Below are 14,983 nucleotides of genomic sequence, written 5' to 3' on the forward strand. Positions count from 1 at the left end.
GTGAGTGCTTATCTGTGCCCTGGGTACCCCTGAACTATAGCAGGGTGACTGTTACCCCAATGTTTCTATATATCTGTAACCTTGTTATGAGCTAAGGGGGCTCAGCCTGAAGGCCAGTTAGGGGGAGATTTGGGGTGAGTGCTTATTCTATCTATCTATCTATCTATCTATCTATCTATATATCTGTAATCTTGTTATGAGCTAAGGGGGTCCAGCCTGAAGGCCAGTTAGGGGGGAGATTTGGGTGAGTGCTTATTTGTGCCCTGGGTACCCCTGGAACTATAGCAGGGTGACTGTTACCCCAATGTTTCTATATATCTGTAACCTTGTTATGAGTTAAGGGGGTCCAGTCTGAAGGCCAGTTAGGGGGAGATTTGGGGTGAGAGCTTATTTGTGCCCTGGGTACCCCTGGAACTATAGCAGGTTAATGTTACCCCAAAGTTTGTATATACTGTGTCTGTAACATTTTTTTATAGTAATAAAGTCTGAACCTGTACCCACTGTAACATTTCTATGGCACACAATGGGTGAAGTGGAACCCAATGCCTTACATCCCTACTGGAGAATAATGGCTGTCTCCTTTCTATGAAATGCTTTAGACAGAATAACATCTGTGTTTTAAATCATTGTGAATATGTTAAGCTGACAGCAAGTCTCGGAGGGGTAACGATCATTAATTCTCTATGCATAAAATTAAAACATGAAAGACATTTAGGGGAAAAAAATCCATTTCTAATCATCCCAGAAAAACTTTCCAGCATAGCAAACTATTGTGCCTGAATAATATATTTTGGGAGAAGAATGTAGCAGCGATTAAAATATCTCTGGCCCCCTGCCTGCCTCCGCGCTCTTTAATTTCAGGCATTAAGTGCAATGCAGATTTTATTCGCTCTCTTACTGCAGGAACACTGTACCATGTAATCGAAAGAGCGCAGTGGCTTTCAACTATTAATATGCCTTTGGTTTTCATGCTAAATTAACTCTTTCTGATCTCTGGATGATTTCCTTCTCACTTCCTTTATTTCAGATCAAATTTCAGGTTGCATTTAAGATGGTAATTCTTTTTTTAGCCTTCTTTTATGAAGCCAAAGTATACTGTAACTGTATTGTTGGAGTCTTTTGAGTGATTAGGGCATAAACTGGACCTAAAATCATTGCTTTCCTCAGTGCCCTGCTTGTGGGCTGAACTCTACCCATAATACAGTAATGACCGAATGGAGCATAAGATGATATCATTAGTTGGGCTTAGACAATATACACAACAATCATAGTAAAGTAAAGACAGATATACTTAATCTTTGTTTCACTACCCTTGAGGTCATTATATTTTGAAATGCTAATTAATGGATCACTGTAACTGTAGTTGTGATATCATGGAATACTTACTCATGGATCAATGTAACTGTAGTAATAATATCATGGAAAACGTACTCATGGATCAATGTAACTGTAGCCGTGATACCATGGAATAGTTAGCTATGGATCACGGTAACGATAATAATATTATGGAAAACTTACTCATGGATCACTATAACTTTAGTTATGATAAAATGGAATACTTACTAGTCAAATCACTGTAACTGTAGCCTTGATATCATGGAATAGTTACTTATGGATCACAGTAATTGTAGTAATAATATCGTGGAAAACGTACTCATGGATCACTGTAACTGTAGTTGTGATATCATGGAATACTTACTCATGGATCACAGTAATTGTTGTAATAATATCATGGAAAACTTACTCATGGATCACTGTAACTTTAGTTGTGATATTATGGAATACTTACTCGTCAATCACTGTAACTGTAGCCTTGATATCATGAATAGTTACTTATGGATCACAGTAATTGTTGTAATAATATCATGGAATACTTACTCCTGGATCACTGCAACTGTAGTTGTGATATCATGGAAAACCTACTCCTGGATCAATGTACCTACCTATATGTGCCAACCTATTGTTGAGCATTCATTAATGGATCACTATAAAAAGACACAAAGATGGCTGAAGTCTAGCCAACCAATCAGATGTTTGCTTTCAAACAGATTGTGCCTGCTGGTCGCTATGGGTGATTAGACCTACAGCAAACTTAGCACCTTTTAATAGACCATCCCACCTATATCACTGTACCCTGAGTCATTGTTTTTAGGAACATTCATTTATTTATTAATCATTGTCTCATAGAATATCAGTTTAATTCTTGTTGTGCCTTAAAGGGATACTGCCATGGGAAAAAAAATTCAAAATGAATCAGATAATAGTGCTGCTCCAGCAGAATTCTGCACTGAAATCCATTTCTCAAAAGAGCAAACAGATTTTTTTATATTCAATTTTGAAATCTGACATGGGGCTAGACATATTGTCAATTTCCCAGCTGCCCCAAGTCATGTGACTTGTGCTTTGATAAACTTCAATCACTCTTTACTTCTGTACTGCAAGTTGGAGTGATATCACCCCATCCCTTTTTCCCCCAGAAGCCAAACAAGAACAATGGGAAGGTAACCAGATAGCAGCTCCCTAACACAAGATAACAGCTGCCTGGTAGATCTAAGAACAACACTCAATAGTAAAAACCCATGTCCCACTGAGACACATTCAGTTACATTGAGAAGGAAAAACAGCAGCCCGGCAGAAAGCATTTCTCTCCTAAAGTGCAGGCACAAGTCACATGACCAGGGGCAGCTGGGAAATTGACAATATGTCTAGCCCCATGTCAGATTTCAAAATTGAATATAAAAAAAAAATCTGTTTGCTCTTTTGAGAAATGGATTTCAGTGCAGAATTCTGCTGGAGTAGCACTATTAACTGATACAGGATCCCTTTAAATTAGAACATCACTGATAGTTGTAGTTGATCATGATCATGTTACATTCTTTTATATGAGACCATTGGACCACCAGTTTTCTATGTGATATACCCTTGGGCAAAGGACAGAAAATGAGATCAAGATATCAAAGCAACTTACCTTTATTCCTATAATCACTGACCAAAGACGGTGAATGGTTTTCGCATATTCTTGATAACTTCATCATTGATTATTGTAAATTAGAACATTGCACTTTACAATCACAACTGAGCTGCTGAATCAGTGATCGCTGGCTTACCCGGGGAGTTCTGCTGTTACAATAAATCAGCTTAATCACCTTTAATACAGGCAAAGTTCTTTTACCAACAATACATTTCATTTGTTAATATTAATTAAGAGGATGTAGATGATTAATGCTGAACCCAATGGTGTGTTGTAAACCTTTCTCCTCAGCTGCAGAAGGTTAATGAGTAGGGGTTTCATTGCCGCACTACAGTTCATTGCTTATATATGTCAGAATCATTACCGTTCCCCTTGGGTAAATAAAATATATTATAGGTTTATGAATATATTGCAAGCTGTAATCATGGTACTAGAGAGTTACAGGTCGGACTGGGCCAGCAGGACATCGGGAACAAACCTGGTGGGCCCCAACCCTCATGGTCCTCACCAAATCAGGTGAGACAGGGCAATGGGGGGGTTGTGGATGGGGGGAAGCAGGGGAAAGGGGTGTTTGTGAGTGAGAGGAGGCAGGGGAAAGGGGGATTTTTGGGTGGTGGGCGACAGGGGAGAGGGGGATTTGTGGGTGGTGGGAGACAGGGGAGAGGGGGGTTTGTGGTTGGGGGGAGACAGGGGAGAGGGGGGTTCGTGAGTGGGGGAGACAAGGGAAAGGGGGTTTGTGGGTGAGGGGAGGCATGGGAAAGGGTGATTTGTGGGTGGGGGAGACAGGGGAAAGGGGGGTTTGTGGTTAGGGGGAGACAGGGGAAAGGGGGATTTGTGGGTGGGGGAGACAGGGGAAAGGGGGGTTTGTGGTTAGGGGGAGACAGGGGAAAGGGGGATTTGTGGGTCGGGGGAGACAGGGGGGTTTGTGGTTTGGGGGAGACAGGGGAGACGGGAGTTTGTGGGTGGGGGGAGACAGGTGAGAGAGGGGTTTGTGGGTTGGGGAGACAGGGGAAAGGGGTGTTTGTGGTTGGGGGATACAGGGGAAAGGGGGTTTGTGGGTGAGGGGAGGCAGGGGAAAGGTTGTTTGTGGGTGGAGAGAGACAGGGGAGAGGGGTTTGTGGGTGGGGGGAGACAGGGGAGTGGGGGGCTTGTGGGTGGGGGAAGACAGGGGAGAAGGGGGCTTGTGGGTGGGGGGAGACAGGGGAGAGGGGGTTTTGTGGGTGGGGCAGACAGGAAAGGGAGGATTTGTGGGTGGGGGGAGACATGGCAAAGAGGGGTTTGTGGGGGCCTCTGGGGTGGCAGCCCGGTAGGCCCCAGGCACCCCAGTCTGTATGGACAATGGTTTTAGAGGACATGGACTAAGACTGCCAGCATGTGTATGGGAACCACCAGGCCATAGATCCTGAGCAATATCTTTTGGAGTTTTAGGAGCTGAATCCAAGTATGTCCTGACCACCAGTGGGATTTTCAGAGGGGTAAAATCATATTAGCTCACCTAAAACTAAATCATTACTTCCATTTTCAGCTATTTGAATATTTTTTTTAAGCGCTTCTTTGTTGCCTTTCCCATAATTGCATTTATCCCCCCTATGGATGGTCTCTATTTTTGCTCTCCTGTAGATATCAATACTGGATGTAGACTCATACAACTTACTTAGCACAATTCAGCAGGAACAGCCTCCTATGTTTGCTCATAGTTTGTACATAGAGATCCCATAAAACTATGGCAGCATAGGTATTCCCTGTACTAAGCACAATTCAGCAGGAACAGTCCCCTAAATTTGCTCATAGTCTGTACAGAGAGATCCCATAAAACTATGGCAGCATAGGTATTCCACTGTACTAAGCACAATTCAGCAGGAACAGTCCCCTAAGTTTGCTCATAGTCTGTACAGAGAGATCCCATAAAACTATGGCAGCATAGGTATTCCTCTGTACTAAGCACAATTCAGCAGGAACAGCCCCCTAAGTTTTCTCATAGTCTGTACAGAGGGATCCCATAAAACTATGGCAGCATAGGTATTCCCCTGTACTAAGCACAATTCAGCAGGAACATCCCCCTACATTTGCTCACAACCTGTACAGAATGAGAAACAAACACTTCCTTTGCACAGAGAAATCTAAGTGTGTGTTGGCCCTTTAATTTGGAATGATCGCAGTTTGGTAATGGGGCCTGACCCGCCGTATCCAACTTTAGCTGGCACCAAGATTAAACATAAAAGAGAAGAAATTGTGTTTACAAAAGACAGACTCCAGGAGACAAGGAACACTAAGCAGCCTCTCTCAGGGAATTCATCTCAGCCAGTTGGCAAACAATGATTTACAGATAATTTAATTGCATATCCAGTTACTGTGAGGCTCATTTATCGCCAGGCAACTAGTACTGGGATTAAACAACAATTTAAGGGATTTGGGTTTATTCTGCTTGAAATGCAAACTACCAAGTAGAATTTTCATACTGCCTCTCAAACCCCCTCAGCCTGTGCGACTGCTCCAAAAGGCCCCCATACACGGGCCGATAAAAGCTGCCGACAGTCCGAGTCGGTAGTTTATTGGCCCATATGTGGGGCCATCCAAAAATCCTGTAGGATCATGGCCGAATCTGTTCATTGATGCAGTCCCAACCCACCCGTATCGCCTCCATTCTGATCCGAACGTTGGGCCCTAGATCCCACGATCGGATCAGCTCGATATCGCCCACCTCAATGTGGGCATATCGGGGGGAGATCTCCCTGTGTATGGCCACCATAAGCCCTGCAACCCAATGTTGGTGATGCGCCGGCATTTCATTTTAGTTATTGAAAAGATTTGGAAACTTTCACAAATATACATTTACAGGTATGGGACCCATTATCCAGAAACCCATTATCCAGAAAGCTGCGAATTACGGAAGGTCTGTCTGCCGTAGACTCCATTTTACCGAAATAATCCACATTTTTCAAACGGATTTCCTTTTTCTCTGTACTTGATCCCAACTAAGATAAAATTAATTCTTATTGGAAGCAAAAACCAGCCTATTGGGTTTATTTAATATTTACATGATTTTCTAGTAGACTAAGGGCAGAGACACACAGTCAGATTCCTGGGGGAGGAGTCTCCAAGTGACAAAACTCCTCTTCTTCGGGGCAACTAATCTCCCCAAACTGCCTTCCCGCCAGCTAGAATATAAATCGCTGGCGGGGTGGCACTCGGAGCACTTAATTTTCCGAAGTCGCCCAAAGTTTCTTTATCAGGCAACTTCGAGCAACTTCGGAAAATGAAGTGCTCCGAGTGCCATCCCGTGGCGATTCACATTCTAGCTGGCAGGAAGGCAGTTCGGGGAGGTTAGGCGAATCTGACAGTTTGTCTCTGCCCTTAAGGTATGAAGATCCACATTACGTAAACATCTCTTATCCCGGTCCTGAGCATTCTGGATAAAAGGTCCCATACCTGTATAATATAAAAGCATTGCTGGAGACAGGTTATAGGAAAGCCAGTGGGACGCAGCAGTGTAAAAGCTGCTAGCCGCATAGTTAGGGTTGCCACCTTTTCTGGAAAAAAATAGCAGCCTTCCTGTATATTTATCTTTTTTCCCTATTAATAACATTGGGATCAACCATCATTTTTACCGGCCAGGTGGCAACCTTCGCACAGTTAACAATTGTCAGAGGATTTTGTAATGCTGCGTCTGATTTATAAATTATCCACTCTCTTCCCAAGGTTATGACATGGTTGGGGAACATACTGTACAACTCTATGAAGTTGTTAGAAACCAAAATACACTCCTTCGTGGGTCTGGATTCTGCAATGTTGTTTCAATAGTCAGAACCAGCAGTACAGTGAGTAAAGGGACAGACAATAGCAATTGTATTGAGAGTGTAGGTGGGAAAGCTGCTTAGAATGGCATTAGCTTTAATTATTTCATATGGGGGGTGGGTTGGAGATCCCCTTCAAGCAGGCAACCCAGTATACGTTGCATATCTTACTGTGTACCAAGGCACGTGTAATTTCCACTGTTAGGGCACTTACTGACAATCGGTTGTAGCTGCGCTCCCCTGCGTTCCGTTTTTCTGCGTTCAGCCACAGGGGAGCGCAGGAATAGACGCATTACGTTTTTTCCAATGGAGCTGTACTCACACAGGCGCATGTAGACCGAACGCAGGAAAAATGCATCATGTTGCGTCTCAACCTGCGTTTGGCGCCTACACGCACCTGTGTGAGTACATCCCCATTGGAAAAAACGTAATGCATCTATTCCTGCGCTCCCCTGCGGCTGAACACAGAAAAACGGAACGCAGGGGAGCGCAGCTACAACCGCTCGTCAGTAAGAGCCCTTAAAGTGTATGTTACTTCCCATATGGGTGGCTGTTTCTCGCCTCCATTCTGAGTGTCACCTGTTGCTGACTACAACTGCCAGCATGCATTGTGGCTTTAACATTGGAATCCTGAGAAGGATTATACTCCTGAAATGTCATGGAATAACCCACAGGCTGAAGCTCACCCTCTTGACATAAACGTTGTGTATATTTCTCTATGATCTGACTTGTATATTGCCCCTTATTCACCCAGTACAGGACACCGTTGAAAAAGGAGCATAACAAAGATCACGGGGAAATTTGTGCCCAAGTTTTGCCCGCTGTCCTTGAGTGTGGGCATGTCTTTAGTCTGAAGAGATCTGAGCTGATCTTCTATTTAAAAATGTCCCTTTTATTCTCATCTGAACCTTTTAGAAATATTAGAAAGGCAGCGGCAGATTAATAGCACCGAGGAAACAGCAGGAGTCAATTAAACAGGAGAATGAATAACCTTTTCCCATCCTGATTAGAGACTCTGCTGATTTAATTGCTGTCCTAATTGGTGATTAGAACTCCAATAGGTCACAGCACCTGGATGACTAGGACATGTTCCTGGGTATTTTGGGGTGGTATTTCCCTACGTCTCCGGTGCTGAGAAGTACAGGTATGGGACCAGTTTTCCAGAATGCTTTCCAGATAACAGATCTTTTCATAATTTGGATCTTCATACCTTAAGTCTACTAGAAAATCATGTAAACATTAAATAAAACCAATAGGCTGGTTTTGCTTCCAATAAGGATTAATTATATCTTAGTTGAGATCAAGTACAAGCTACTATTTTGATATTACAATGAAAAAATAAATTATTTTTTAAAAATAGGGTTATTTTATTATTCCTGAATCTTAGATTAGACTGGGTCCAGGTCTCTCCTAAAAAATAGGGGAAATGTGTGTTCTTGGGTTTTACCATTTGAGAAGCTCATGCCAGTATAAATTGTCATATAAAGGAATGTTCTGGGCACATAATAAGCTATACCTTCATACTGTACTGTCTAAGGGAAACAATATGGCACCTCCTTCCCATATGTATAAATACAAATATACACAGAGTAGGAATGTTCTGGGCACACAATAAGCTATACCTTCATACTGTACTGTCTAAGGGAAACAATATGGCACCTCCTTCCCATATGTATAAATACAAATATACAGAAAAGGATTGTTCTGGGCACACAATAAGCTATACCCTCATACTGTACTGTCTAAGGGAAACAATATGGCACCTCCTTCCCATATGTATAAATACAAATATACAGAGAAGGAATGTTCTGGGCACACAATAAGCTATACCCTCATACTGTACTGTCTAAGGGAAACAATATGGCACCTCCTTCCCATATGTATAAATACAAATATACAGAGACTGAATGTTCTGGGCACTCAACAAGCTATACCCTCATACTGTACGTTTGTGTGTCCTTTTATAAGGTGTTATTATGCATGAATACAATTTTTATTAATAAAAGTCAATAAGAGACAATTCAAGTTTGTGTCAGGGGGAAGGGAGGGGGAACCCAAAGTCCATTAACCAATACAGAAAAAAAGTATATTTAGTTGTTGGTTTGGTTGATAAACCTCCTTAGGGAAATATCTATGGATATTTGGCTCATTCCCCAGCATCTAGACTTCAGCATGTTAGAGGCAATACATGACCTATATTGGAGTAGCATTTTTGGGCCCCGGGTAAAAGTGCTGTCATGTCTCCATCACATTGTTGCTGGGGGGTAACAAAGAAACTAATTGTACCGGTTAAAAGTCCTAAAGTTCTATTCTCATAAATAGACACCCCCACTCCCACGACATGAACCCTGCTTTGGATGCTGGGACTTGTAGTTCATGTAATTGAGGAATTCGGTGGATTTTATTTGCAGCAGAGGGAGGGGGCAAACAAGGCAAAAAATCGACATAAATCATGAAAGGATGAGGCAGATGGAGGGCGTTGATCGGACATCCCTGGTGTGTTGTACCCCCTGCCTCCCAAAGTGCCCCTTATTATTATTTCTGATTGCTATTTACAGCTACTAAGAAGAGGAAGGTTGAACTGTAACTCTGCCATCTCTCCAACAACACCCTGCTCTATAGCGTCTGCTTGTAGCTGGTTGCCTGGCAACGTGTACACAATGGTGTGTTTTGCACTGCAGAGCTGAATAAGAGCTATGGCAGCACCCAAAGCCAGCCAGGACCAGGGAAAGAAAACCAACTATGTGGCACAGGATTCTATATGGTGAGAATATGTCTGGGTACTGCCCGCTGCTTCTCTCATACTCTCATCATACGTACTCTGTCCTGTACTCTCTTTTATATACACATGCATGTACTCTCTCTCATACGCTCTCACATATACTCACATACCTGGGTCACATACTGTATAATAGAGGAGAGGTTGGGAGTTGGGATGTATGGGAGACCTGGGGAATTGGGACTGGCCCCTTTAAACCAGGGGACCTTCTGGTATCATGCAGTGTTTTTGGAATAATTCAGGTATTGGGTGGTCGTATGGGGGGCAGGCTATAGGTTGGAAAATCTTCTTTTACTCTTTTTTCATAATCACTTCTGTGGTTATGATGTCACTTCTGTGGTTATGATGTCACTTCTGTGTTTATGATGTCACTTCTGTGTTTATGATGTCACTTCTGTGGTTTTAATGTCACTTCTGTGTTTATGATGTCATTTCTGCGGTTTTAATGTCACTTCTGTGTTTATGATGTCACTTCTGCGGTTTTAATGTCACTTCTGTGGTTATGATGTCACTTCTGTGTTTTTAATGTCACTTTTGGGGTTATGATGTCACTTCTGTGTTTATGATGACAGCTGGTTTTATTGCACTGGCAGGTAGTGGTTCTGGATAAAGCTGTTGTGGGTTGGATTAGGGTTATTTCACACGAAGAGATTAGGGAAGATTAATCGCCTCTTCTTCTGGGTGATAATCTCCCCGAACTGCCTCCGCATGTCTTCCCATCCGCTATAATGAAATGTCGCCTGCGCTAAAGCACACGTGGCGCTTCGTTTTCCGAAGTCGTCCGAAGTTTCCTCGTGAGTCGAAAAAATCTACCTGAATCTCCTTGTGTGAACTAACCCTTAGTTGTGGGTATAAAGCAGGTTGTGATCAAAATAGACCCACCCTAGCTTTGTAGTGGTCTTACAATGTGCATTGAACAAACTGTAACCCAGAAGAAGCCCCCATCTCTTCCTTGAAAGTATCTACTGTATCTGCCAAATTGGAGATATTCAATATATTCCTTTATTTTTTACTAAAACTGAAAGAAAAAAAAACTATTTCTCTGTTTTAGGTTTGTTGCCAAGAAAGTGCAATTTAGGTGAATTTGGTGCTGTCACACAAAGCATGGGGAATTAACATTTTGAGGGTAATTAGCGATAAAATGACTGTTGGGCTTCATGCTATTCCTACAAAAAGTGGGGGGAAAAAAGAGTCATGGGCACATATGGTCGTACCTTGGTCTGCCCAAAACACTGCCCTAAACATACTCATAATACAACCTACAGTACAAAGACCTGGGGGCAGATTCACTAATGGAAGAAATGGCTAATGCTAGAGTCAATTCGCCAGCGTTGCCACCCGCAGGGACATCACCAATTTGCTAGTGAAAGAGACTGTCGCTAGCGTTCGCACTCTATCACCAGGCGACTTTTCGTTACTCCGCAAATTCAATAAAGTGCGGATTTTACTGAACGTTCGTTTCCCAGAGTTGACGTTGCCAAGTGCTAAAAAGAAGCTACATCTTCCTCAATAGGGATGTAGCGAACCGCCGAGTATGTGTTCGCGAACGCCGTTCGCGAACACCGGCAAAAAATGCGAACAGTTCGCGAACTGTTCGCGAACTGTTCGCGAACTTCGAACATCCGAAAATCGTTCGATTCGAAAGATCGAAGGATTTTAATCGTTCGAATCGAACAAAAATCGTTCGATTTTAGCGATCGAATGGTCGAACGATTTTGACGCGAACGCCTATTGGCGAACGTCGCGCGACGTTCGCGAACTTGCGGCGGACGCGAACAGTCGAAGTTCGCGCGAACTAGTTCGCCGGCGAACAGTTCGCTACATCCCTATTCCTCAATCTTTTGTCACTTCCAAAAACGCTGGCGACTTTTCCTTTTTTGAAGTGTCCTAACAAACTTTTTTTGGGTAACCGGTTTTCTCCTAACATATGTGTATGTCATATGTCATGTGTAGGGCATCATATTAACTCTTTTGTCTTTATTAATAGTGATGGGTGAATTTGCGCCTTTTCGCTTCGCCGGAAAATTTGCGAATTTCGTGCGAAATTCACAAAACGGCGAAAAATTCGCGAAACGGCGCCGGCGTCTCATTTTTGATGCCGGCACCCTTTTTTTTATGCAACTTCGCATATTAGTGAATTAGTGTAGTGGTAGCGGATTTGCGCCTGGCGAAGTGGTGTGATGTGTGCGAAGCAGTCGCTGGCGACACTTCATCCTTTAGTGAATCTGCCCCCGGTCTATTGAGGACAGCGAATGCAACAGCAATTCATTCCTTCTACTTCCACTTAAATTTGTGGTTGTTTGTGGCTGTGGGAGATTCCAGGCACCTGATACTTCCTCACTGCTGTTACTGTCCTTGCTGAATAAGAAACGGAGACAGGGTACTGCTGCACAAAATGCTAACAACCAATTATGTTGCTGTCATAATTAACTTAAATGCTTTGGTTCTATTACTTATCATTACTCATAAGCCATTGTTTATAGTGTAATCACTGATAGAATTAATGGAAGCCTTGCTGTGTTTTCATGTTGCCATTGGTATCCGCATGCAAAACAACACCAGTTGCCGTCTCTATGGATACAGTGCTGGAGGGGGAACCTAATTATTAGACACCTAATACATGATTTGTCCCTCTTTAATTTAAGGAGAGCTCATATTGAAACCGAGACGGCGACTGCTAAGAGATGGCCGGATAACTGGGGATTTCTAACTACCCCTCCTGATGAGGTAAAGCGACCAATAGCAAATCAGAAAGATAAGTGTTAAAGGGGAAGCATAACTAGAATTCTTTGTCCCTGTAGCAGTTACAAAAGTCAACAGGAACCCAGTAAAATTAAAATAAAGGAGACGTAACCACAGTGTCGGACTGGCCCACCGGGATACCAGGAAAACTCCCGGTGGGCCCAGGTGTCAGTGGGTTCTCACGCTGCTAAACTTATTTCATGGCCATTTCCTATTTCTATGAGAATAAAGAGGCTAAATAGATAGAATAATTAATTATAGTATAAAGAAAACCAACTAGGAGAATAGAAGTTAATTGAGGAGAGGAAGAATAATAGTACTAAGAGTGGGCCCCTGGTCTAAGTTTTTTGGGTGGGCCCCTGGTTTCCCAGTCTGACGCTGCGTAACCCCATTGCATAGCTGTTCCACTGCACCCCCTAATTCTCTAATGTACATGAACAAAACTTTAATTACTCCCCCTCTCCCTGTGATTTATGTAATTTCAGTTGCTGAAAAATGAGAAAGTAGAGAAGAAGGAGCGGCCATGCTTGAGAACCCCTGAGCATATGCGTATTCATCCCGTCACCCCATTGGAGAAGCACATCCAGGTCAGGACATATTCTGATCCTATTGGTTCATAACCTGTTCCGAACTTTTTATTTTGCAGTTTAAAGGAGAGGTTAATGTGGGGACTCCATATCACGGAGACATTGCAGATAGTCTTTATTTTATATGTCTTATTCTTCTTATTTTTAAATGATTTTGTGCGGGGCCATCATCAGTAATCATGGGACCATATACTACTAAGATAGCGGCCCTTCCCCTCTGCAGAGAAGTGGGTGGGATTTGGATGCATCATAGACTGGTTTTGGTTTAATGGGGTAATGGCTTGGTGAATTGAAAGTGTGGCTAGGGTTGCCACCCAGCCGGTATTTAACTGGCCCAGCCGGAAAAAAGTGTCTCAAGGCCGGTGCCGGTATTAAAAAATTACATTGCCGGTAAAATTCTGAGGGGAGGAACCGCCACTTAATTTTAAGCAGCTTCGCTGCTCCCTCCTCCCTCCCTGCTTGAAATCCCCCAGCTATGCAGCGCCTGTCACAGCGCTTACGTGACCTGGAAGGTGCGATTCTGGACTGCGGGCTGTGTTTCGGGTTGTTACTGCCGGCTCCGCCCCTTTTTGCGCCACGGTCTGCCCACTTAGTACCCACCCCCACCACTGGCCGGTAATTTTATTTTAAAAAGGTGGCAACCCTAAGTGTGACCATGCACGCATTAGGAATGTTAATTTCAATGGGGCCCCAGTCTAGCACAAAGCCAAAGAGCCCTACACATTCATCCCTGATCCACCAGCCAAACCCAGTATGCCAAAAACCCCACCCACAATCCAGCCTAACCTGCTCATCCTGCAAGCCCCACCCATTATCTACATGCCCCACCCATTATCTACACCTGTAACTTGCACTTTGGCACCTCTCCAATTGGGTGCCTGATACGAGTACCCACCGTTTCACCTTGTGGCAAATAGCAGGTCCTGCCTGAGGGAACATATATTCCAGTATATGCATCTATAGAATAATTTTGGTGTGGGGCCCAGTTACTTCCATATTTACAGTAACAGCTGGTTTGATTTGGGCAGCACCAATGTTGAATGTGTTTTGGAACTGGCACAAGCTAATATTGTTTCCTTATCAAGGTGGCTCCTTCACCCCCCGTGCCCCGCACCACGCAAGGTTTTGTCGGCTGGAGATCCAGCGTCCTGGAACTGCAACTGGACCGCTATGGAAAATCCAGCCACCCCCAAGGGGACTTCTGTAAGCGGATGAACTGGCCCGCTGAAGCAATGGACTAACGCTGCCCCTCCATGCCAAATACCCCAAGCTCAATGCTGCGTGGCCAACAAATGTTGCAACATAGCAATAAAATGCCACAAATGACAAAATTTGAACTCTCTTTTCGGATGACGGGAGAACTCAGCTTCAAAATATATATATTCATATCAACATTTACATATATATATATATATATATATATATATATATATATATATATATATATGTGTGTGTGTGAATGTTGATATGACATATGGTGGGGCAGCCACGAGAGAATCGCAGCCATAACAACTGATTTATTATTTCTCCAGCCTCCCCAATATTGACACGATCACCTTAAAGGCTAATAAATCTGCACGCTTGAGTGATGCTGCCGATGGAGAGTTTTATCAGTTCTTCACCCAGACGAATAACATGAAGGAAATGTAACAAAGTTAATTGTTATTATTCTCCTTTTTTATACTGTGCCAATATATTCCCCAGTGCTTACAGAGATGATACATCATTTTCATCAGTCCCTTCCCCTTTGGAGCTTACACTCTAAGGTCCCTTTCACAGAAACACACAGTAGGGGCAGTTTTATCAGGAGCCAGTTAAAGGAGAAGGAAAGCTAACGAAGCAGTTGCTTTCAAATGGGCGTCGCTGACCCCTTCTACAAAGGCTACAAATGTATTGTTGTTGTAACTTTTTCTTCCTCATCTTTCTATTCAGCCTCTCTCCTATTCATATTCCAGTCACTTATTCAAATCAATGCATGGTTGCTAGGGTCATTTGGATCTTAGCTACAAGATGGCTGGAATTAAAAAACTGAAGAGCTGCTGAATAAAAAGCTAAATAACTCAAAAACCCCAAATAATAGAGAATGAAAACCAATTGCAAATTGTCTCAG

At 43.1% G+C, this 14,983-nt stretch overlaps 1 protein-coding gene across 1 annotated transcript; it reads left to right on the forward strand.

The window, feature by feature from the left end:
* The first annotated feature begins 9,297 nt into the window (after nt 1-9,297).
* c20orf85.S (chromosome 20 open reading frame 85 S homeolog) lies at nt 9,298-14,458 on the forward strand. The gene is made up of 4 exons (XM_018238210.2): nt 9,298-9,529; nt 12,190-12,271; nt 12,772-12,873; nt 13,959-14,458. Exons 1-4 carry the CDS (start codon nt 9,462-9,464, stop codon nt 14,112-14,114), a joined length of 408 nt encoding a protein of 135 aa, XP_018093699.1. The 5' UTR covers nt 9,298-9,461; the 3' UTR covers nt 14,115-14,458.
* Nucleotides 14,459-14,983: the final 525 nt, after the last annotated feature.

Source organism: Xenopus laevis, chromosome 9_10S (assembly GCF_017654675.1).
Source record: "Xenopus laevis strain J_2021 chromosome 9_10S, Xenopus_laevis_v10.1, whole genome shotgun sequence".
Classification (NCBI taxonomy): domain Eukaryota; kingdom Metazoa; phylum Chordata; class Amphibia; order Anura; family Pipidae; genus Xenopus; species Xenopus laevis.

Bases quoted from the DNA above. Each gene is read 5' to 3' on its own strand.
- c20orf85.S (XM_018238210.2), top strand. From the start codon at position 9,462: ATGGCAGCACCCAAAGCCAGCCAGGACCAGGGAAAGAAAACCAACTAT. The intron at 9,530-12,189 runs GTGAGAATATGT...CTTTAATTTAAG, and splicing joins GTGGCACAGGATTCTATATG to GAGAGCTCATATTGAAACCG. The intron at 12,272-12,771 runs GTAAAGCGACCA...ATGTAATTTCAG, and splicing joins TAACTACCCCTCCTGATGAG to TTGCTGAAAAATGAGAAAGT.